The following is a 22,612-nucleotide window of genomic DNA, read 5'->3' as shown; positions in this document are numbered from 1 at the left end:
CCATAATTGGCTTCTAGTGCTGATTGCTCACACGTTAATGCAAAGCTAATCACCCTCAAATCTAGCCACTATCAGGGTTTCTCGGACATATCTGTCTTGTCTCGCTACTGTACGGACTTCTTCAGCATCCTCAACATCGCTGTTGCCTCTCTCAGCATCGCTGTCAGATTTCCCCTTTCTTCTCATCTGTAGTCAGGTGGCTGGTCCATCTCCCCATCTTTTAAATTCTCACCCCATCGTAGAGCTAAATTGTGCAGGGCGCACTGAACAGTCACTAATTTGAAGACCTTGTCCAGCCAAGAACTGAAGTGTTCCAGCTGTGCAGTCCAGGCGATAGAAGCACAGTTTCAGAAGGTCAATTCTCTGTTCAATGATGGCTCCCGTGAATGTATAATCAGCGCCATCACCTTCTTCAGGTCAATTAGGGATGAGCAACAGTAGCAAAGCTGACATCCCCTGATTTTATTTTAATCAGCCTCTGTCTGAGTTTTGTGCACTATACCTTTTGGTTCTCCATGCCACAGCCATGGAGATGATATAGTCACAAAGTCGAATGAGTGTATGTTCACTTTAAAATAGAGAGTGTTTTCTGAATATTGAAGTAAACTTAAAGTGCAGGCTTAGCTGCCCAAATGGAAAGGCTGGGAAACGGGTTGTTCCAAAATAAATACATGTAACAGTTGGCTGTTAAATGAATACCCCGAGTTTAGGTTGCTATTTTGACAACAATTCAAATTTAACCAATTACTTTAAATTATGCTCATGATACTAAATCCCAATCGAGGTTAAGTTTATTGTTTTGACAATATCGGACCAATGAAAATAATGATGATGGGGTATAAAACCAAAGCATTTTGAAAATTTGGTCAGAGAGCAACTGCCACCGATCAGCAGAGAGCTGCCTTAGAGCTGGAGAGCTAACTGCACATGTAATATCTTGCTCTCAAAGAAATTAGAAGACACTTTCTATCAAAAAGGTACCTTTTCCTGTAAAACATACTTGCAGTAAGAAGAAGATGACCTGGGAGATCAGCAGACAGAAGATTGAAGACAGCGGAGAAGACAGAGACCGAATGGACTTGAGATTAAGTCAATGTAATGGTTGATAATTGGAACAGCATTTTTATACAATTGAGGTCTGACAGTAAGTAATAAAGAAAATGGGGCTTGGATTTGTGAATAGCTTTTGTTTAGTGTTCACTATTAGAGTTAGGAAAATATTTTTTTTCTTTAAATAGTGGAACTTAGGAGTTCTCTATTGTTCACTCAGATTTTAACAGATTACGAAGCAAGGTAAACTTTTCTGGGCATTTGGTTTTAATTGACAGAGAGGTTCAACCTCTGTGTCATAACAATATGGTGAAGGTAGCAATAGTTGAGGAACCAGGGAGTTGTGCAAAATGGATAGGAAGCATATACTTCCAGGAATTGATGTCTGTGGGGATCACAAACAAACTGGGCATTGAGGGAGTAAAGTCTCTTTCTGTTCAAGCATCTGGCTGGATGATGCCTTGGAGTTCTGAGTTCACGGCAATCGATGGCTCCTTACACCTGAGAGAACCCAGAGACAGCTGCAAAATCTGCAGATCTGGGCACCTTGGCTCTCTGGGTCCACGATGAACTGGACAAAGGGGAGTGCTTTCTTGTAAAGTGTAATGGTGAACTCACTTGTGGGCTACTAATTGGGAGATGCCACAAATGCCCCCTGATGAAGTTTGAGAGGGGCCAAGGGCAAGGCAGTTTAAGGCTGCTGTGATCTTTAGTGCCACGGGTTGTGTCTGAAGCCAGTAACCCACAGATCTGCCTGTACAAAGTAGCAGATATAAGTGACAGCATCCTTAGTCATGCAAATAGGTCTCAGCACTACGTCTTAATCATCCGTAGGTAGTGGCCACACCTATCCTGCCTCAGTACACTGATCAGCTGTACTGAAGACAGTGGTTCCTGTTTCCAGGCACTGCATGCTCACCCACAATGGCCCCTGGTGAGCTTCATGTCTCTGGTTCTATTGGCACTGGCCATTCCTCCTACCTTTCCCCACCCTCCTTAACCTCAGTAATGCCAGTGCAGCTGCTACAGTTAATTAGTCAAAGATCTATCATGAAAGTGTTAATCTGTAAAGAAACAGCAGGAATGAGATAGTTGCTTTCCATTTGAGATCTTGACACAGTCGTGATGCTTTTTGGGTCTCTCTCAGGCTGCACATGCATTTGGCAAAAGCTTGCACCCATCTCTTCAGGGTGAGGTGCATCTTCCATGACGCATGACTTCCTTTTCCTCATTCTGTCATGCAAGATCTCTTTACTTTCCATGCATGCTACAATTAGCTCAATCTGACTCTTGGTGACCTCTGTTATCCCCTGCAATGCAGATCTACCAACTTAGAATCAACAGCCTGCATAATAGTTTCATCCCCCCATTTTTAATGTTCAGGTACATGGGTTAGGAATGCTACTGCGGAGCTACATGTAGGATAACCACCTCCCCTACCACCATCATAATGGTTGGTGAGTCTTAGATACCCTCTGCAGTTCAATGAATGGTTGGGATGTTGATGTTAGGATTTAGAGCTTATTCACTGTTATTGTTCAGTGAGTGGAACCCTTCAGTGCTTAGACCTGAGTGCTTGTGCAACAGTATTTTTCAATTACTGTTTCATTTTGCTAAGCTGGATGTTTGGACCCCTCTCATATGAACTGTACATTCTCCATGAAGTCTTGTTTTGTGAATTCAGAGAGAAGTAGTCATTTAACTTGGCTGCTCTCTACCCTCCTTCTCTCCACCTTTTCCACCATCAATGTGGATGGCCTTCCTCTTTCATCTGGAACTCCCTTCCATTCTTCAGTACCACCTGTGAAGATTGGCTCTTTACACAATCTTCCTTCATATTCCTGTTCTTTCCACTACACCCATTCTGATCCCCATGGCTACCCTTAACCTTACACTTCACTCTCTTATTTTCTTATATTCAGTCTAAATCGTCCATGCCAACCAGATATCCTAAGTTAATCTTGTACCATTTGCCAGCATTTGGCCCATATCCCTCTAAACCCTTCCTATTCAGATACCCATCCAGATGCCTTTTAAATGCTGTAATTGTACCAGCCGCCACCACTTTCTCTGGCATCTCATTCCATACACGTACTACCCTCTGTGTGAAAAAGTTGCCCCTTAGGTTCCTTTTAAATATTTTCCCTCTCGCCCTAAACGTATACCCTTTAGCTCTAGACTTCCATATCCCAGGGAAAAGACTGTGTCTATTTATCCTATCCATGCCCCTCATGATTTTATAATTCTCTATAAGGTCACCCCTCAGCCTCCGATGCTCCTGGGAAAACAACCTCAGCCTATTCAGCCTCTCCTTGTAGTTCAAATCCTCCAACCCTGGCAACATCCTTGTAAATCTTTTCTGAACCCTTTCAAGTTTTACAACATCCTTCCCAAAGCAAGGAGACCAGAATTGCACACATTATTCCAAAAGTGGCCTAGCCAATGTCCTGTACAGCTGCAACATGACCTCCCAATGCCTATACTCAGTGCTCTGACCAATAAAGGCAAGCATACCAAATGCTTTCTTCACTATCCTATCTACCTCTGATTCCACTTTCAAAGAGCTATGAACCTGCACTCGAAGGTCTCTTTGTTCAGCAACACTCTCCAAGACCTTACCATAAAATGTATAAGTCCAATTGCTCAGAATTCTTCCAGTACCCATGCCAATCATGCCCTGCCTGTGACCAAGTGTGTGCCACAAGGATTGATGCTGGGTCCACTGCTTTTTTGTCATTTATGTAAAGGATTTGATGTGAATATAGGAGAAATGGTTAGTGTTTTTGCAGATGACACCAAAATTGGAGGTGTAGTGGACAGTGAAGAAGGTTACCTTAGAGTCCAACGGGATCTTAATCAGATGAGCCACTGGGCTGAGGAGTGGCAAATGGAGTTTAATTTAGATAAATGTGAGGCACTGCATTTTGGAAGGGCAAATCAGGGCGGGACTTATACACTTAATGGTAGGCCCTGGGAGTGTGCTGAACAAAGAGACCTTGGAGTGTAGGTGGATAGTTCCTTGAGTGTAGAGTCACAAGTATTGGTGAAGAAGGCATTTGGTATGCTCGCCTTAATTTGTCAGTTAACAGAGTACTGTATAAGAGTTGGGATGTCATGTTGTGGCTGTTATTATGAAGATGTGGGTGTACTGTACCTTTAAGAGACTTAAAAGCTCGCAGTGACAGCACCAAGTGTTCTCAATAAGATACAATGTAACATGAACTCCAGCTACTGGGGTAGCTAGGGTAGCTGGTTGCCTGGAAACAACAAAACAGATTTGAATTAGGCTAATCAGTTTAAATTATACCCCCAAAAATACCAAACTCCAATCCAGTTTGAATTTAGTAAATTGACAATCTTAAAAGCCAATGATACAATCCGATGCTTTGGGGGTACTAGACTGGGGAAAATTGAACAGTTGATCGGAGAACTGCCAAACTACCAGCATGTAAAAAGACGGCCTGAAAAATAGTTCTCTGAAAAGTCCCTTTATCGATCAGTAACCTGTGAAGCAGAATCCCTAAGAAGAAGAAAATAGGACACAGGAATATCCACATAGAAGAACTGAAAGCTGCCTGGTATTGAGGTAAGAAGTTTTATTTTGTAAATTGTAATTTGGAGTTTTATCGGACTAGTATATAAGGGAAGGTAAAAGATAGGTTAGAGTAAGGACTTGTTAATAGTTGTTAGTTAAGTATTCTCTGTTATACTTTAAGAATTAAACTTGTTAATTTTTACTTTAACTAGTTCTTGGCCTATCGAATTTTCACAGACTACTGCACAAGATAGATCTTTTCTGTGTTGCTAGTTTTAAATTAAGCAGGAGAGTTTACCCCATGTCATAATACTGTTCAGGACATTAGTTAGGCCACTTCTGGAATACTGTGTTCAATTCTGGTCTCCCTGCTATCGGAAAGATGTTGTTAAACTTGAAAGGATTCACAAAAGATTTACAAGGATGCTGCCAGGGTTGGAGGGTTTGAGCTATAGGCAGAGACTCTCAAACTTTATCTGGTTAAAATGGAATTCAAATTGATCAGTAGTCCCATTTAATTATGACACTATATGATTGTTTACATGCAGCGCTTTCATACTATGTTGAATAATGAATTTAGAAAAATGGTTATTTACTTGCATAAATCAGTGGGATAGGTGTGTCTGTTTCTCACTGCATTATCTGTCTCTCCTTGTGTGCGTTCCTCCTAGGTGAATCACACTGTGTTGCTCATGTGGTGGCTGCACTTGATCCCAGTCTCTTTACAAGGTCCATAGAACCTCTACAGATTCTCAGAAATCAACAGACTCTAGTTTGAGAACCACCACATTACCTTGCACATTATCCATAAGATAACATATTTTCAATTGTGTATTACCGTTTAGACTCTGAGAAGGGACAGGAGACTCGAGTAATTCTAAGTTTCACAGTATTAGATACACCAACTGATCATGAGTCAAAATCAAAGAAGCTGAATGCAGATCAATACGTTTGATTCTGGTGGGGAGAAAAGGGAACATCAGACGTTGAAAATAAGTGAATGATACCCAACTAAACAAAATGAAGAAATCAGACAGAAATTGTTTCACTGTGGAGCACAATAGGAATTAAAACAATACGTACACTTGTTAGTGAAGTGGTAAACTCACAGCACCCTGTTCCAATTGTGGCATATTGAATCTTTTCTTTAGGAATTCCAGCAGCATTAAATATATACACAGCATATGTATATGTCTGGTGGAAAGAAAAGGTGTCAAAATTTCTCGAGTCCAACAAAATATAGCGAGGCTCTATTAATACAGAAAACTTGTAATCAGTAGATAAAGTGTAAATAAAATTTGGAGCCTAACGATGAACTCACATGCATACATTAATTAAATATCTTATTCTATAAAGGTCTTCTGTACAAAATCAGCTTTTCCTACAATGTGGTGGTTGCTTCTACATATTGAAATAGTGCATACCCAATTGCTTACTTATAACAAGGCTTAAAAAGGTAAAGCTATTCTGTAAATGTGCTTAGATGCACAGAGGGAGGAGTTTAATGGAGCTCACCAGAGCAGGCATGGTGGCCATTAGTGTGTGGGAATATCTCCATCTAATTTTCATAAGTAAATGAATTGCTTTATATTTAGTGTTGGCACAGGAAGGGCCCAACACAGGAACTCCACCAGCTGACAGCAGGAAGTTGATTAGACATATTAATGAGTCATTCAAAACACATTCTCCTCAAATCCACTGACATTTAAAAATACCTTTTGCATTCATTATTTCCCCAGGTCTACAATGCCTCCCAAAGGTCTACCAGTGGGCTGCTGGCTCATCCACAAGTAGTCAATGCTTAATTAACTGACTCAGCTTTGGGTACTGTGGAAACTTAAGACCCTGCTCTGTTTCAGGCCCCCCACTCGAAACGATTCCCACGCTGTTCCACTTTCCAGACTCCAGAAAGCCAGGCCACCCAATTAGATTAGATTACTTACAGTGTGGAAACAGGCCCTTTGGCCCAACAAGTCCACACCGACCCGCCGAAGCGCAACCCACCCATACCCCTACATTTACCCCTTACCTAACACTACGGGCAATTTAGCATGGCCAATTCACCTGACCTGCACATCTTTGGACTGTGGGAGGAAACCGGAGCACCCGGAGGAAACCCACGCAGACACGGGGAGAATGTGCAAACTCCACACAGTCAGTCGCCTGAGGCGGGAATTGGTGCTGTGAGGCAGCAGTGCTGACCACTGTGCCACCATGCCACCCGTGAATCTGTGGGAGAGAAGACTTTCCACCTCCCACACCCACCCCACCCCCAACCACCACCACTTCCCTCATGCCTGGCATTGCTTGAACTCGATTCTGCACAGAGTTAACAGTTAGGCTGGGAACTTGACACCGGAGAACAACTTATGGGTGAAGTTAACAAGAAGTCAGCAGGAAATCCAAGAAAGGATGGCCCAGTGACTAGCACTGCTGCCTCACAGTGCCAGGTATCTGGGTTCAATTCCAGCCTTGAATAACTGTCTGTGTGGAGTTTGTACATTCTCCCACTGTCTGTGTGGGTTTCCTCTTAGAATCCAAAGATATGTAGGTTTGGTGGATTCGCCATGCTAAATTGGCTCGTGTGTCGGCTTGGTGGGTTAACAATGGTAAATGGGGGGTTACAGGGATAGGACGATGCTCACCAGAGAGTCAGTGCAGACACAATGGATCAAATGACCTGTATGGATTCTACAATTCAATGAAAGCAGTGAGGGAGTAATGGCAAGAACACTTGAAAGAAAGAGCACTTTTATGATCATTTTGTTACACACAGGGTCGTATGCATATTATTAAATAAACACAGGAATCTAGTACTTCCTACTAGCTTTTGTGCAACATTTGTCTTTTACCATGACCAACTGTTGGATAGACAGTGAGCACCTGATGATGAAATGCAGAGACAAGGCAAAAACACAACACAGTCTTTCAGCATCCAGAAAACCCCAACTGATGAGCATATTCAGATGGAGGTGTACATTAGTACAGTGAGATAGTGTTTCATTATTATGGGAAATTTGGGAAATTTCTCTGTTTGCTAATCCCCAGTACTGGTGTTGCCAGAAAAGATAATGATTTAATTGTATTATGCAATGTCCTCAATTTGCCTGTTTACTGGAATCAGGTTAACAGAAAACTCTGGCCAGGCTCCTGTACCTAACAAGAACCATTAGTTACCACCAAATAAATAAATCCTGGCCACAAACAAACAAAGCTATGAATTTTCAACATAAAACTCTACTAGTTGGAGCTCTGTCCCCTTTTTAAAACCCCTCTAACACCCAGGCATGTACAAGTACATTGGTGTTATGGGTGGAGAAAAATAGTACTGGGAAACACACTTCAAAAGCGTGAATCCTCAGGATTCAATGTTTTTGCTTACCATGACCTTCTGTTTTCTGATCTTCTGCTCCAGATTCTTTCACTTCTTTGCAGGAGGCATATTAATTATAAAGTCTTTGAGTTACTGGTTAAAGTCAGCAGGTTTTGCAGCAATTGATGGGAGAAAATAAATGGCTTAGGTACTTTTATTGCAGAACTATAGAAACATACCCGCTTCTTCCAGTCTAGAAACCTTCTGCCTCTATACTGTTCACTCAGACAGCTGTTACCAGACTAATGACCTTTGGCATCCACAGCTGGTCACAATTTGACAAACCAGTCAGCAACCTGTTGCTGGCCGAATCTCACAGCTCACACATCCTGGTGCCACTACAATCTATCTGACCTTCCTGACATCTTGCAAAGCAACAGTGCATACTAAACTCAAATGAGTTCCAATAACTTGATTTCAAAAGTGCAGCAATTCTTTCCACAGGCCTTGGTTTTAAAACAGGCCTTTGTTTTTACATTTTGATTCACAATTAAAGAAAAAAATTAAAATGGGGCCATTTTAGGTAATTCTCCAGTGGACCTCAGACTTACTTACAGCATCATTCCCACATAACTGCATGGCACTACCCAGCACAAACGTGATGATCAATTGCCGTTGGACAGAGCGGTCTCGGAACAGATCCCACAATTTCTTTGATCTTTGACCTTCAAGCGCTTTTTGCTCCTCTAGCATTTCATCCATTTCGGCATTGAAATTGATCTCTCCACGTAATTTCCTCAATGCTAAAGAAATGGAAAGTTGGGGTTAGCAGAGAGTCAATGAGACCATATTATTCCACTCTAATTAGAATAGATAACCTTTCTTAGAATGCTCCTGTTCAACCGTGAAAGGATTTGAAAGAGGTTGGCTGATGAGGTAGTGACTGGAATCAAGCATATTTACATGTCTGGATGTTCACAAAGCTCCCAATTAAAGGCATTGGAGCATTCATGCAAAATACCTGTAGATGAATTCGGTTACTTGCTTCCTCCTTCAAGTCATAGAGTCATAGAGATGTACAGCATGGAATCAGAACCTTCGATCCAACCCATCCATGCCAACCAGATATCCTAAATGAATTTCATCCCAATTGCCAGCATGTGGCTCATACCCCTCTAAACACTAGGCAAAAGTGAGGACTGCAGATGCTGGAGATCAGAGTCTAGATTAGAGTGGTGCTGGAAAAGCACAGCAGGTCAGGCAGCATCCGAGGAGCAGGAAAATTGACATTTCAGGCAAAAGCTCTTCATTAGGAATGAAGGCAGGGAGCCTCCGGGGTGGAGAGATAAATGCGAGGGGGGTGGGCTCTAAACACTTCCTATTCCAGATGCCTTTGAAATGTTGTAATTGTACCAGCCTCCACCACTTCCTCTAGCAACTCATTCTATATACGCACCACCCTCTGCGTGAAAGCATTGCCCCTTAGGTCCATTTTCAATCTTCCCCCATTCACCTTAAACCTTTGCCCTCTAGTTTTGGAAAACGCCCTTGGCTGTTCACCCCGTCCATGTCTCTTGTGATTTTATAAACCTCTATAAGGTCACCCTTCAGCCTCCGACGCTCAGGGAAAACAGCCCCAGCCTATTCAGTCTCTCCCTGTAGTTCAAACCCTCCAACCCCGCAAACTATCTAAAAAGCAACTGAATCATTGTTATGGTATTATTTTAGATTAAGAGTTGGATTAATCTAACGTTAAGAAGAATGAGAGTTGATCTCACTTAAACGTAACAAATTCTAAACAGGTAGACACAGCGGATCCTGACAGGATGTTCCCCTGCTGAAGGGTCTAGAATACAGTCTCAAAACAAAGGGCAAGCCATTTCAAACTGAGATAAGGAGGAATATCTTCAGCCAGAGGGTAATGAATTTTTGGCATTCTCTATATCAAAGAACTGTGCAAGCTCACTTATTGAGTATGTCCAATAGACTGCTAGGTACTACGCACACTAAGTGATATGGTGATGGCATGGAAAAACGGCATGAGGTAGATGATTGGCCATGATCTGGAATGGTAGAGCAGACGTGAGAAGCTGATCCTGCTCCAAACTGCATTGGGATATCTATGATTTATAGAGTCATAGAGATGTACAGCATGGAAACAGACCCTTCGGTCCAACCCGTCCATGTTGACCAGATATCCCAACCCAATCTAGTCCCATCTGTCAGCACCGGCCCATATCCCTCCAAACCCTTCCTATTCATATACCCATCCAGATGCCTTTTAAGTATTGCAATTGTACTAGCCTCTACCACTTCCTCTGACAGCTCATTCCGTAGACGTACCACCCTCTGCGTGAAAAAGTTGCCCCTTACGTCTCTTTTATAACTTTCCCCTCTCACCCTAAACCTATGCCCTCTAATTCTGGACTCCCCAACCCAGGGAAAAGACTTTGTCTATTTACCCTATCCATGCCCCTCATAATTTTGTAAATCTCTATAAGGTCACCCCTCAGCCTCCGACGCTCCAGGGAAAACACCCCAGGCTGTTCAGCCTCTCCCTATAGCTCAAACCCTCTAACCCTGGCAACATCCTTGTAAATATATTTCTACCTAACTAATTGATTGAGAAAAATAATATTAATTTAAGCTTGGATAAAACATTTCAGATTTCTTACAGTGCCCATTAACTGATTGTCCCCACTATGTTAGTTGGATTAGCAGATATCCAACACGGTTTATCATGAAGATTTGGAGGTTGTTCTATGACAGGAGGAATAGAAATGGACAGCATAATTTCAGTGAAGAAATTCTGAAAGATTCCCACAGAGGTGTATTCAGACAATGAAGTGATTTATTTTCATAAAGATTCCCACAGAGATTTTAGATTAGATTACTTACAGTGTGGAAACAGGCCCTTCGGCCCAACAAGTCCACACTGACCCACAACCCACCCCCTACAGGCAATTTAGAACGGCCAATTCACCTAATCTGCACATTTTGGATTGTAGGAGGAAACCAGAGCAAACCCACGCAGACACAGGGAGAATGTGCAATCTCCACACAGAGAGTTGCCTCAGGCAGGAATTGAACCCAGGTCTCTGGCGCTATGAGGTAGCAGTGCTAACTGCTGTGCCACCGTGCCGCCGGTGTATTCAGACAATGAAGTGATTGATTTTCTTTCCTCTCAATTACTGGAAAGCAAGTACCATCTTCATTATCTATTGCAGGCAGATAAACAAAATAAAAATCTCTTCACAAACCATAATTATAAAAATAAATAAAGCTGTGTCACTATGATGTGAAGAGTGTGCGAATGGAGGAACAGAGCAACTTGGTGTAACTCCTGTTGGAGCTATCCCCACAATCCCTGAACCAATGGACAAATGAATTTATCTTCCCCTCTCCCAACCACTTACCCTTCATGCACATGTTCTTGTCCTCCCTGTCAATCAGCAAGTACCTGGGGCTTTCTGGACACCATGGCAGAGTCATGAGTTGGATTATAGCTGGAGCTGCACTGGATGCCAGCAGTAGAGGCCACAAGTCTTCATTGCCCAAGATCTCCCTGCAATTAGTGTTGTGAAATTGTTTCATCTCTTTATCAATACACATTGCATTAGCAATGCAAACAATATATTCATACAGCAGGCAAAGGATTAGCAGTGAATGGAGATCTGTGAAGGGAAAATGTTAATATATCTCTCCTGCCAATGATGTTCACATTCTAAATAATTATTTTAAAGTAGAATGTATACATGTCACATATATACAAAAATATATACGGACTGAACATTTCCCAGTTATTAACTAAGGTTTATTGATAGGTTTATTTGCATCAAAATTGTTAATCTGCAAACTAGAAATTATTTGCCGTATAAGCAACCTTGTGAGAGCAAGCCAGGGAAAATATCTATTACAGTTCATCTTTTCTTGAGTGCCTGACTCTCCATGCATTACCCAGACAATGTCAGAAGTGAATTTGACACTGGGGAAGGAAGGTTTACAGAATTCAATGACTAGCTAACAAGCCCCCACTTTCAAGGAAATTGGTATTGGGTGAGCGAAGGCTTTGAAGAAGTACAGAGGACAGGCCATCAGATCCAGCTCCTGTGATATAATCAGAGATTTTCTTTTTGTTCATGAAATATGGGCACAGCTGGCATTTATTACTCACCCCTATTTGCCCTTGATGAGGTTTAAGCTGCGACCTTGAAGTGCTTCATTCAGTGTGGTGCAATAGTACCACACCCTATCAACAGTGCCACCACCATCAGGTGGGTCTGTCCAGCCAATGGGCCAGGGAATACTCAGGGATTGTGGAGGAGGAGCCTGTGACGTTAGGGATTATTTAGCAAGTATGACTGCCAGGTTATTATTTAAGTAGTCCATTGGAGAGCTCTCTCAATATTATCACAAGTCTCCAGATGTCGGTGAAGAGGAAGTCAAAGTTAGCTAGACCGAGGGATTTGTTGCGTCTGATGCTTAGCTGGATGTTGTATTGTCCATCAGATTTTATACTCTTTAGACGTTATTGCAGTGACTTAATACAACTGAACGGATGGTTTGGCAATTTCAAAAGACTGTCGAGAATCAAGCCCACAGTTGTGTTTGTGGAGTCACATGTAGACCAGGCCTGTTACGGTCAGTGAATTTGCTTAATTAATGAACCGGGTGGATTTTGTGTCATTTCATGATCAACAAAGTTGGTGTTTTGTTATACAGTCCAAATTTAAATGATTTCTGTGATGGGATACATATTCATGTTATCAGAGTGCTGGTCCAGGCGTCTGGATTGCTAGCTCAGTAACATAATCGTCTCCTACTACACTGGGGCTTATAATCAATCAGATTGCTGTAGCCCTGCAGTCACATGTAGACCAGATCAGGTAAACGTGGCAGGTGGCCTTGCCTAGAGGATATTAGTGAACCAGAGAATCTTTTACAACAATCTGGTAGACTCATGAAGTCTTACTTGCAGGAGAATGCCACCCATGCAATTGCAGTGGTGACACAATCTGCAGAAAATCTTTTCTGGGGCTGACCGGTTCAGAATAGAGAAGCCAAAAGCCACCATTGTCCTTGTCCTCAGCTCGTAACACTCTACCAAGACAGAGTTACAACTGCCCCCAAGATGCACCAAATGATAGTGTAGTAATAGGAAGAATGCATATGTAATGTAAAAACGTGCCGCGTTCTAAATTACAATTTTGTGGTGGCATGAGAGAATGTTAATAACCGTTTCTCCTTTTTTGAACTGGTTATATGCACAAGCAATGTTCTTCTAGATACCATCCAGGACATGGCTTAACCTGCAGCTAGAAAAAGGAAGATACTTACAACGGTCTTAGCTCGACACCAAACCGAATGACTCAGTCATTTCCCCTTCCCCTGATTTTTATTAATACATTCATGGGATGAGAGCATCTCTGGCTAGGCCAGCACTTATTGCCCAGAGGGTAGATAAGACTCAACTGCATCACTGTGGGTCTGGAGTCACATGTAAAAGCAGACCAGACAAGGAAGGCAGATTTCCTTCCCTAAAGGACATTGGTGATCCAGCTGGGTTTTTTCCCAACAATACAATAATGGTCTCACAGTCATCATTAGACACCTAATTCCACATTCTTTATGGAATTTAAATTCCACCATCTGCTATAGCAGCATTTGAACCCATGACCCCAGACATTTCAGGAATTAATAGTCTAGCAATAATGCCACTAGACCATTGCCTCCCTGACCATAGAATGATATATGGGAACAGGTCATGGTAGATTACACTGTGAGGGCTCAATGGCAGAGAGGTGAGAGGAAGAAACTTTAATTTTCAGTGGGTGTTCGGAGGGTGGAGGGAGGTTGCAAGGGAGGTGGAGGGAGACTGCTACAGAGTGAGGGTATAAAAGGGAGGCCATTAGAGAGGGGAGGTATGACAGGGAATCTATAAAGGGGGAGCGTGTGTGAGAGAGAAAGAGAGAGAGAGAAGACAGCTACAAGGGAAGGTGGTGGGAGAGAAAGGGAGATTAACAGGGAATATGGGAGAGAGAGAGTGACAGCAAGACGGTAGATAGGAATGAGAGGGAAACCAAAAGGAGGAGTTAGAAACTACAAGGAGCACTGTGGCATCTAGGAAATCAATGCTTTCTTTCAGCGTTATGTTTTCATTTTTAATTGAGCAATCATAATTATTTAGGATATTGATAATTTCTTCCAATCTGTTTCTGAGTCCAAATAATCCACACATCAACACAACTACAGAAGGTCAATATATTATGTGACTGCATCATGCAATGAAGGAATTAGAGAGAATGAAAAAGGAGCTCCTGAAAACCAAAAGGTAGGCCCCGGAAATTAGAGAAGTACCCTGGAGAAATCTTAAGATGAGCCCACGATGAGAATTATTTCCGTGCCTTGACTCACGGGCATTGTAGAGCTATTGTGAAACACAGCACTCACCTGAGTCCAATGGTTTGGCCGAGCACTAATCCAGCTGCAGTGAACGGAGCAAATGACAAGGCCACCATGCCCCGGATTTCCTTTGGTGCACTCTCACCAAGATACATGGGGTTAATGTTCAATCCCACACCTCAGAGCAAAAGGAAAGATACATCACACCGTTACAGATCAACCATTCTTTTCTAATCTGTACTCATTGAATACATGCAACACTGCGATTCAACCTGTACGTTTGCTTTCAAGGTACTTTATGACAGATTCGCATTTAGCTTGGAAATTAACAATGGAGAATCACAGCACAGGAAATTGGATTGAGCAGGTAACCTGGTATGGTGACTATATTGGGTATGATTGGCCCACGATCTGGAATAGCAATTTGTGCTGCCTTCTTACTTAAAGACATAGCATGGATATGTCAGGAAGGCATCCAATCTTGTTTTAGACTCACACCAATATTTCCAATGAAAGATCATCAATCTAAGATGTTGACCGTTTGTCTCTCCACAGATCTGTTAAGTATCTCAAGTATCTTGTGTTTTTATTTCATTTAAAGCAAGTGTGTTGTACTTAAAGTTAGTCTGCATTTCTTACATGTGGTCATGCTGTTGCTGCAGAAGCAGCTGGAACTGCCTGAGGAGTTTCTAAGCAGACGGAAGAATTGGAACTGCAGTAATAATCCAGACAGTGTGACCCTAGGCACTCCTGTGCTGCGCTGGAAAGGTTGGTGCAAGAGGCTGACAGAAAGAGAGAGGTTCCCAACTGTAAGGTGGCCAGTGAACTTTCAGATAGACGTTACAGAGATACTCTTCACTGTTAATGCCAACAGTCTTTTTTTTTCATTTGATTTGGTTTATCGTAGTCATATAAACCTAAATACAGTCAAACACTTTGTTTTGCAAGCCGTACAGGCAGATCATAGCAAACAAAGATCTACAGGTCATAGTGTGCTTAAACAAGAGCTTGAATCCAGTGCTGCAAAGTAGTTCAATTATCTCACACAACTGGTCAAGCTCAATGAGTGCATTTTTACCATACATGTCCTTATAAGTGAACCACTTGTGTCACACATTTCTCCATTCACCATACCTGTTTCGCTCACCACCTCACTGTCCTAGCTAAGCAGCCCCACTCCTGGACTCACCACAACCTCACACACTCGACATTGCTACAACTGTTATACTTAGATCTCGCAGTGTGGCAGTCACAGCACAACATTGCACTGCAACAGCAACGAGTGGAATTTTTACAATATTTTTAACATAATTAAACATAACCTGCTTTCCAAGAGCATTATTAAGCCAAACTTGACAAGGAGCCCTATAAAGTGGTTTTACACCAGAATACTAAAGGTTTAGTTAAAAAGAACATCAGATTAGGAGTATATTAGATGGAAGGAACACTGGTTGGGGGAGTACAGTTGGTGGTACTGTGCTAGGGGAGTATAGTGGTTGGGCGAGAATATTGGAGTTATTTTGGTCAGTGAGCCTATCAGTTGGGGACAGTATTGGGCACAGCATAATTGAACAGGATGTATATTTGCCAGGATGCATATTGAACAGGGATTACAGAAAGGATATACATAATTCAGTATCTATATTGGTCAGGGAACATATTAGGTTGGATGCATTTTGGGCAATGTGTATATCAGACAGAGAATATATCAAGCAGGTGTATATGGCCTTTGTGTATATCAAGCGGGTATATATTGGGCGTGTGTATAATGATACTGTGTATATCGGGTCAGGTATATAATAAGTGGGAAGTATACTGGGTAGGGAGTTCAGTAGGTAAAGTGAATATTGAGTAGGGTATATATTGAGCAGGATACATATGGGGCAGGGAATGCATTAGGCATTGTGCGTATTGGGCAGTGTGTTTATCAGTCAGAGTGGATATTGAGAAAAGTGTATATTGGTCAGTTTATATATTGGGCATGGAGTATGTCAGATGGGATGTATACTGGGCAGCGTGTATATGAGGCATGATGTTTAATGGGTGGCTGTATATAAGACAGAGGGTGGGTTACAGGTCAGGTAAGTAGTAAGAGTACACAGCCAGTGTGAGAGAGACTTCACCTGAGATAATCAGAGACCAAGTGGGTACATCTAGAATTTGATTCAATGAGAGAATTCAATGCAGTGGAGGAAAGAGGTGATTTTACTGAGGTTTACTGCCACAAGTAAAGTGTGCTAACTCAGGAGCTTGGTGAATGGTAGGGAGGAAGTGCTTCCCTTTTCACTTTTTCTCAATAGGTTCATTGGTTGAAACTGTATTAGGTGTTCTCTTAAAATTGCTGTAAATTAGACAAGTGTATCTTCTTAAAGAAATAGCTATGCTTGAAATAAACTGAGAAACACCAGAAATAAGGGAATGGCACTAAGTCATGATGCTCGTTTGCAGAGCCAGTGCAGACAAAATGGCCTCCTTCTGCACCATAACACTTCTAGGACAGTGGGCATGAAGTATATCAGGTGGGGTGTACATCAGGAAGGAAATATATTAGTGTTCTATATTGGGCAGTGTGTATATCAGACAGGGTGTGCATCTGTTAGTGTGCATTTGGGTAGCAGGTATTCCAGGCAGGAATAAACTATGGCAGCCAATTCTATACCTTCCATTTTGTGCCCTCCCCAAATCCAAATTCTGCATCTGAATTCATTAAAACTGTTACCTGAGTTTACTCCATAAAAGAACCTCCCGACTATGATCAACTCAAAGCATGTTGCTGTTCTGCTCAGAACCATTAGCAAAGCCCCAATGAGTATGAAAATATTGCTTAGCAAAAGTGAATTTCTCCTGAAAGAAAACACAATGAAGAAAGTTTGTCAATAAAATGTGCTGGGAGTGCCCCCATGTAATGGCAATTACGGCCATTGTAATTTTCTCCCGCAAGACTTTTCACAAGAATGTTCCCAGTCATAGCAAAAAAGTTGTACTTTTCCTAACTATCCATAATTCCTATAAATGATTAATGTGGTAGCATCCTCACTGCAGATATTTTAGCACTGGTCGTCTTTTTTTGGGAAGTCCCATCCCCACACCAGTCTTCAACCTTTTTCATTGGAGGGGGTGGATGATGAGATAGGAGGGTATTTAGGACATCTGCAAATCATGGAGGCAGTTGTACATTTAACCATGCAGCTGGTTTGACTCAGAAGCAGTTTTCATCACCTAGATGAAAGGGAATTAATGTGTGAGAAAGTGTCAACTCATTGTCTCTAATCTTAGACAGACCTGTTGAGATTTTATTAACTGTGATTTATGTAAGTTCTGATACACCTCTTGACGTTAACAGCCAATATTGGTTTACACCAAACATTTCCTGGTGTAGTTCATACCTTCCAAACCTTACGGCCATGGGTCCAGCAATAAGTGCCCCGACCAATCCTCCAATGGAATAACCAGCCACGATAAAGGTCCAGAGCAGTGTGATGACCCAGCTCTCCAGTGTTGTGCCATAGCGCTCAATCCAAGTCTCATTGATAAAACTTTGGATAAACTGTCATTTTGATGATAGAAATAAAATACAAATTTAGTTTTAATTGTGCCTTGACCGATATGGAAGCATCTAACCTTTTTGAGTTGACCATTGCTCTGGACTCACAGTTGTTGGTGCATTGATGATTGTCAGGTTAAACCCGTATTGGAAGGTGCCACCAATACAAGCAGCGAAGATAGTCAGGAGGAGATATCTGATCTGCAGCTACAAGGACACAAAGGAAATAGAAACGGTTACTTTTCTGCAACATCTATCTGTATCAAATTTTTTTAAAATGAGTTCGCACTTATACAGAGCACATCACATTCTCAGTGTGCCCCAAAGTATTTCAGATCCATTTCTTTGGAAGTCGTTCAATCTTTTGATGCAAGAGGTGCAGCAATTTGTACACTGGGCTCTGACCTTGGTCACAACAAAGATCACTTTTTTTATTATTAGTAATATTTTTGGTTCTGTTCCATGGCAGTGATCATGCTGATTTTGCTTTCATTCCAACTTATTTTCAACTCAGTTTATTTCAACAGTCTGCCTTATGGTTGCTGTTTTGTTTCAGAAACCCAAATGGGCAGGATGGGAAAGCCTTTGAGCTAGTGAGGTGGAGGTTCCAATATTCCAATTGCCAAACTGGCTAAAGAACTACAGCAGAAACTGAAACACCTGGTCAGCGGATCCAGACAATCTATACAATCAACACTGGAATTCTTGGACATCATCAGAAATACACACATAGACAAGGAGGAAACCATGGTCTCATTCGACGTAACGGCACTGTTCACGTCTATTGACAAAGCCCTAGCCAGAGAAACAATAGCCAACCTGTTGAACAGACATAACAGACAACAGGACGTTGAACCCATCAACAAAGACGGCATACTTAAACTACTGGACTTGTGCCTCACAACACACTTCACATTCAACAACCAGATATACGAACAAATCAACGGAACACTCATGGGCTCACCGATCTCAGGACTCATAGCAGAAGCAGTAATGCAAAGGTTAGAACAAACAGTCTTACCACAAATCAATCCAAACTCTGGGTCAGATACGTTGATGACACCGTTGTAATCATTAAAAACACAGAAATAGAGAACACACACCGGATCATCAACGCCACACTCACAGGAATCCGATTCACGAGAGAAGAAGAAAAGGACAACCAACTCCCATTCCAGTCGTGATGGTACAGAGAACACCAAACGGAGAATTCACCAGAAAGGTATACAGGAAAGCCACACACACAGACCAAGTCCTGAACTATGAAAGCAACCACCCCAACACACACAAACGAAGTTGCATCAAGACACTATTCAAAAGAGCCACAACACACTGCAGCACACCAGAACTGCAAAAAGAGGAAGAGGAACACCTATACAAGGTGCAACAAAAACTTCCAGCTCGGCGAACAGAACCACAGCAACGAGCACCCGAGCTACAAATCTTCTCACAAACGTTGTATACTCTGTCACTTTGTAATGCGATTGCTCAGAAGCAGTATGAAGGTCACAATGATATGAAGCCATTACAAAACACAGGTAGTCCCAATGACTTGATACAAAATCAGTCTACATTCCTTCAATGTATGAAATATGACAAAGAAGTCTCATTTGCAGATATTTCACAGAGATTCTCTTCAAGTCTCCCACTATATCATAGAATCCCTACAGTGTGAAAGCAAGCCATTTGACCCATTGAGTTCATAACTTCCCTCCAAACAACATCCTGCCCAGACCTATCCCTATAACCCAGCATTTCCCATGGCTAATCCATCTAGTCTGCACATCCCTGGACACTATGGGCAAGTTAGTATGGCCAATCCACCTAACCTGCACATCTTTGGACTGTGGGTGGAAACGAGAGCACCTGGAGGAAACCCATGCAGACATGGGGAGGATGTGTAAACTCTACACAGTTGCCCAAGGGTGGAATCAAATCCAGGTCCCTTGGTTCAGAAAAAAGATGACAAATTGGCAGCACTGGCAGGGAAATGGCATAAATCACAATTTTCAACTGAACTTCCAACATGAAAAGAGGAGAACCCCAATATGACATTACTTCTCCTGTGCAAAGGAGTCAACAACTCAACAAAACACTCCCCACATATCAGAGTTCCTAAGAAGTTTAAATACTGAACAGGTTGTTGAGCCTGGCTTCACCTCTGACAGACTAAGTTAATTTAGATCATTGTAGGTCGTGCCCTGAAATGACAAGCAATACAAACTTCTTTGCACCTAACTGGTACAGGAATATGGATATCTTGCTAAATATTTATTGCCACAACATCTCCTTCCAGAGAATCCATTTCATATGTCCAATTTGTATTTCCTTTCACTTCAGCCTGCCTGGCATTTTGTTCTTTCCTCTGTATGTAGCCACTGACCTTAAGCACACTTTTCTTTTGAGTTTCTGGCAAGGTTTGCCAGCTCTTTTTGGTCTGTTTCTAGCACAAGGCCAAAACTGTGCTGAGGGCTTTCACGAATTATTCAATTAAACTAACTTCATAAATATGGTGACAGTCATCTCATCACACCCATCCTTCTGGCTTAAGAGAGTAAGTAACGTTCAGGCTCAGATTTTGCTGGAATCACAAAACTGGCCTTAACAGTCCAGAGATGGGAAGCTATGGTTAAAGTTACTGTTCAGGGGAGGCAATGGCTTTGTGGTATTATTGCTAGACTATTAATCCAAAAACTCAGCTAATGTTCTGGGGACCTAGGCTCAAATCCTGCTATTGCAGGTGGTGGAATTTGAATTCAATATAGAGTCTGGAATTAAGGGTCTAATGATGACCAATTATCAGAAAAACCCATCTGGTTCCCAAACGTCCTTCAGAGAAGGAAATCTGCCATCCTTACCTGATCTAGTCTGTATGTGATTCCAGACCCACGGCAATGTGGGTGTCTCTTAACGGTCCTCTGGGCAATTAGGGATGGGGAAATAAATGCTGGTCTAGGCAGAGACACCCAGATCCTATGCTTGAATAAAAAAATTATCCTATCCTTCCTGTCAGACCTCAAACACAGTATTGAACATCTCAGCGAGCAAAGATGTGACTATTTTCTGAAGCTGAAGCCTAACAAAACATACGATGTAAGCAGAGTAAACAGCAAGCACTTAGAATCATAGAGATATACAGGATGGAAATAGACCCTTTGATCCAACTTGTCCATGCCGACCAGGTATCCTAAATTAATCTAGTCCCATTTGTCAACATTTGGCCCATATCCTTCCTGATCAGATGTCCATCCAGATACCTTTTTAAATTTGCAACTGTACCAGCCTCCACCAATAAAGGAAAGCATATCAAACACCTTCTTCACTCTCCTATCTACCTGCAACTCCACTTTCAAGGAACTATGAACCTGCACTAGAAGGTCTCTTTGTTCACTCCCCAGGACCTTATCAATCCTCTTTGTTTGCATTTAAAAAGTGCTTATAATAAGTCCTGTGTCAGTAGCCCAACCTGTTCCCACATTGGTTTTGGTGAGGAAGGGCTTATGCCCGAAACATCGATTCTCCTGCTCCTCGGATGCTGCCTGACCTGCTGTGCTTTCCCAGCAACACACTCTCGATTCTGATCTCCAGCATCTGCAGTCCTCACTTTCTCCACATTAGTTTTACAAAACATCTGGTTTTCAGATTTCTAAGAGATGTGAGAATACAACCTTTGACATCAAGAGAACATTTGACCACCATGAAGCAATCCACATTGAATGCAGTGAGATCTGAACAACAGTCAGGATTAGTCTCATAGATGACAATTAACATTCCCCACTGCCAAGTTCAATGTCAGCCTTCTTTAGTTCTACTCAGTACAATTTTTATTGTTCCGCTCAGGTTCTATGTGACTGGAGTTTAGACATCCCACTGGTGGGTGGGTGTTTGTAAAATCCAGCATGTGGCCTTCCCACTGCCTCGACTTAGATGAAACTTTACTGGGGGTGGTCCAAATGTCAAGTGGCTTGCCAGCTTGGGTTTATTGAAGCCCTTAAGTGGCCAATTAATAGTCTCCAGTGTTTTATACCTGTAGCAGGGGAGATCCATAGCATGGAGGAAGCACAGGAGCTTTCATTGGTGCCAGCCAAGATGTGGAGATAAATGGGAATCCCCTGTACCAATTAGACTAAACCCCCAATTTCACAACTTCTCCTTTACCCAACACCTCCCTTTCTCCCAATGCCCACCCCATATCTACATATGCTCAATTTAAACTGGCTCATCACCCTTCTCACTGGGTCCAGCCTCACCCTGGTGATATTGACCCAATTAGGGTTCAGCTCCATTGATGTTTCCATTGGGGTCTGACTGTAGTGTCAGCAGTGATCACCATTACAGCCTGGCATACATAGGACGCCAGAGCTGCCAGTCACCCAATTGGCCAGCATCTCGCTGAAGTGGGACTTCCTGCTCCAGATGGGTGTAAATCCCACTTATACCCTACTAAAGTCCAATTGATCAATGAATGACTGAAAGGCAGCCATTTGTTTACCTGGGCAGGCTCCCCCTCAGCTTTCCAGCCGTCCCTTTACCTGCGAACATCTGCCCCCAATCAGCTTTCGAAAGTTTTTGCCTAATACCGACAAAATTGGCCTTTCTCCAATTTAGAACTTCAACTTTTAGATCTGGTCTGTCCTTTTCCATCACTATTTTAAATCTAATAGAATTATAGATTGGGACTGCCATAGTGTACAAGACAATTTTCTGATTCAGTGTGTGGATGTACCTACTAGAGAAGGTGCAAAACTTGACCTACTCTTGGGAAATA

The 22,612-nt window shown here is 42.2% G+C and overlaps 1 protein-coding gene across 4 annotated transcripts in view; it reads right to left on the bottom strand.

Annotated features, from left to right (window-relative positions):
• LOC122562784 (solute carrier family 2, facilitated glucose transporter member 11-like) overlaps nucleotides 1-22,612 on the bottom strand; it is a 48,231-nt gene that overhangs the window by 19,845 nt on the left and 5,774 nt on the right. Inside the window, exons 1-8 of one of the 4 annotated variants that reach the window (XR_006315417.1) lie at nucleotides 21,311-22,415; nucleotides 17,953-18,051; nucleotides 17,687-17,847; nucleotides 17,020-17,144; nucleotides 14,349-14,478; nucleotides 11,315-11,463; nucleotides 8,514-8,701; nucleotides 5,669-5,779 (exon numbers count right to left, since the gene is read on the bottom strand). Coding sequence is in view for 3 of the 4 variants with exons in the window: in XM_043715962.1 (XP_043571897.1) it covers nucleotides 5,669-5,779; nucleotides 8,514-8,701; nucleotides 11,315-11,463; nucleotides 14,349-14,478; nucleotides 17,020-17,144; nucleotides 17,687-17,847; nucleotides 17,953-18,051; nucleotides 21,311-21,475 (1,128 nt within the window). In the remaining variant the exon portion in view is untranslated. Of the gene's footprint in view, nucleotides 1-5,668; nucleotides 5,780-8,513; nucleotides 8,702-11,314; nucleotides 11,464-14,348; nucleotides 14,479-17,019; nucleotides 17,145-17,686; nucleotides 17,848-17,952; nucleotides 18,052-21,310; nucleotides 22,416-22,612 lie in introns of those variants that run through there. The other 3 variants (XM_043715963.1, XM_043715962.1, XM_043715964.1) reach the window with 3 other exon arrangements.

This window comes from Chiloscyllium plagiosum, chromosome 25, assembly GCF_004010195.1.
Source record: "Chiloscyllium plagiosum isolate BGI_BamShark_2017 chromosome 25, ASM401019v2, whole genome shotgun sequence".
NCBI lineage: Eukaryota > Metazoa > Chordata > Chondrichthyes > Orectolobiformes > Hemiscylliidae > Chiloscyllium > Chiloscyllium plagiosum.
Note: the sequence above shows the minus strand (reverse complement) of the source record. Positions and strands in the feature narration are given on the sequence as shown.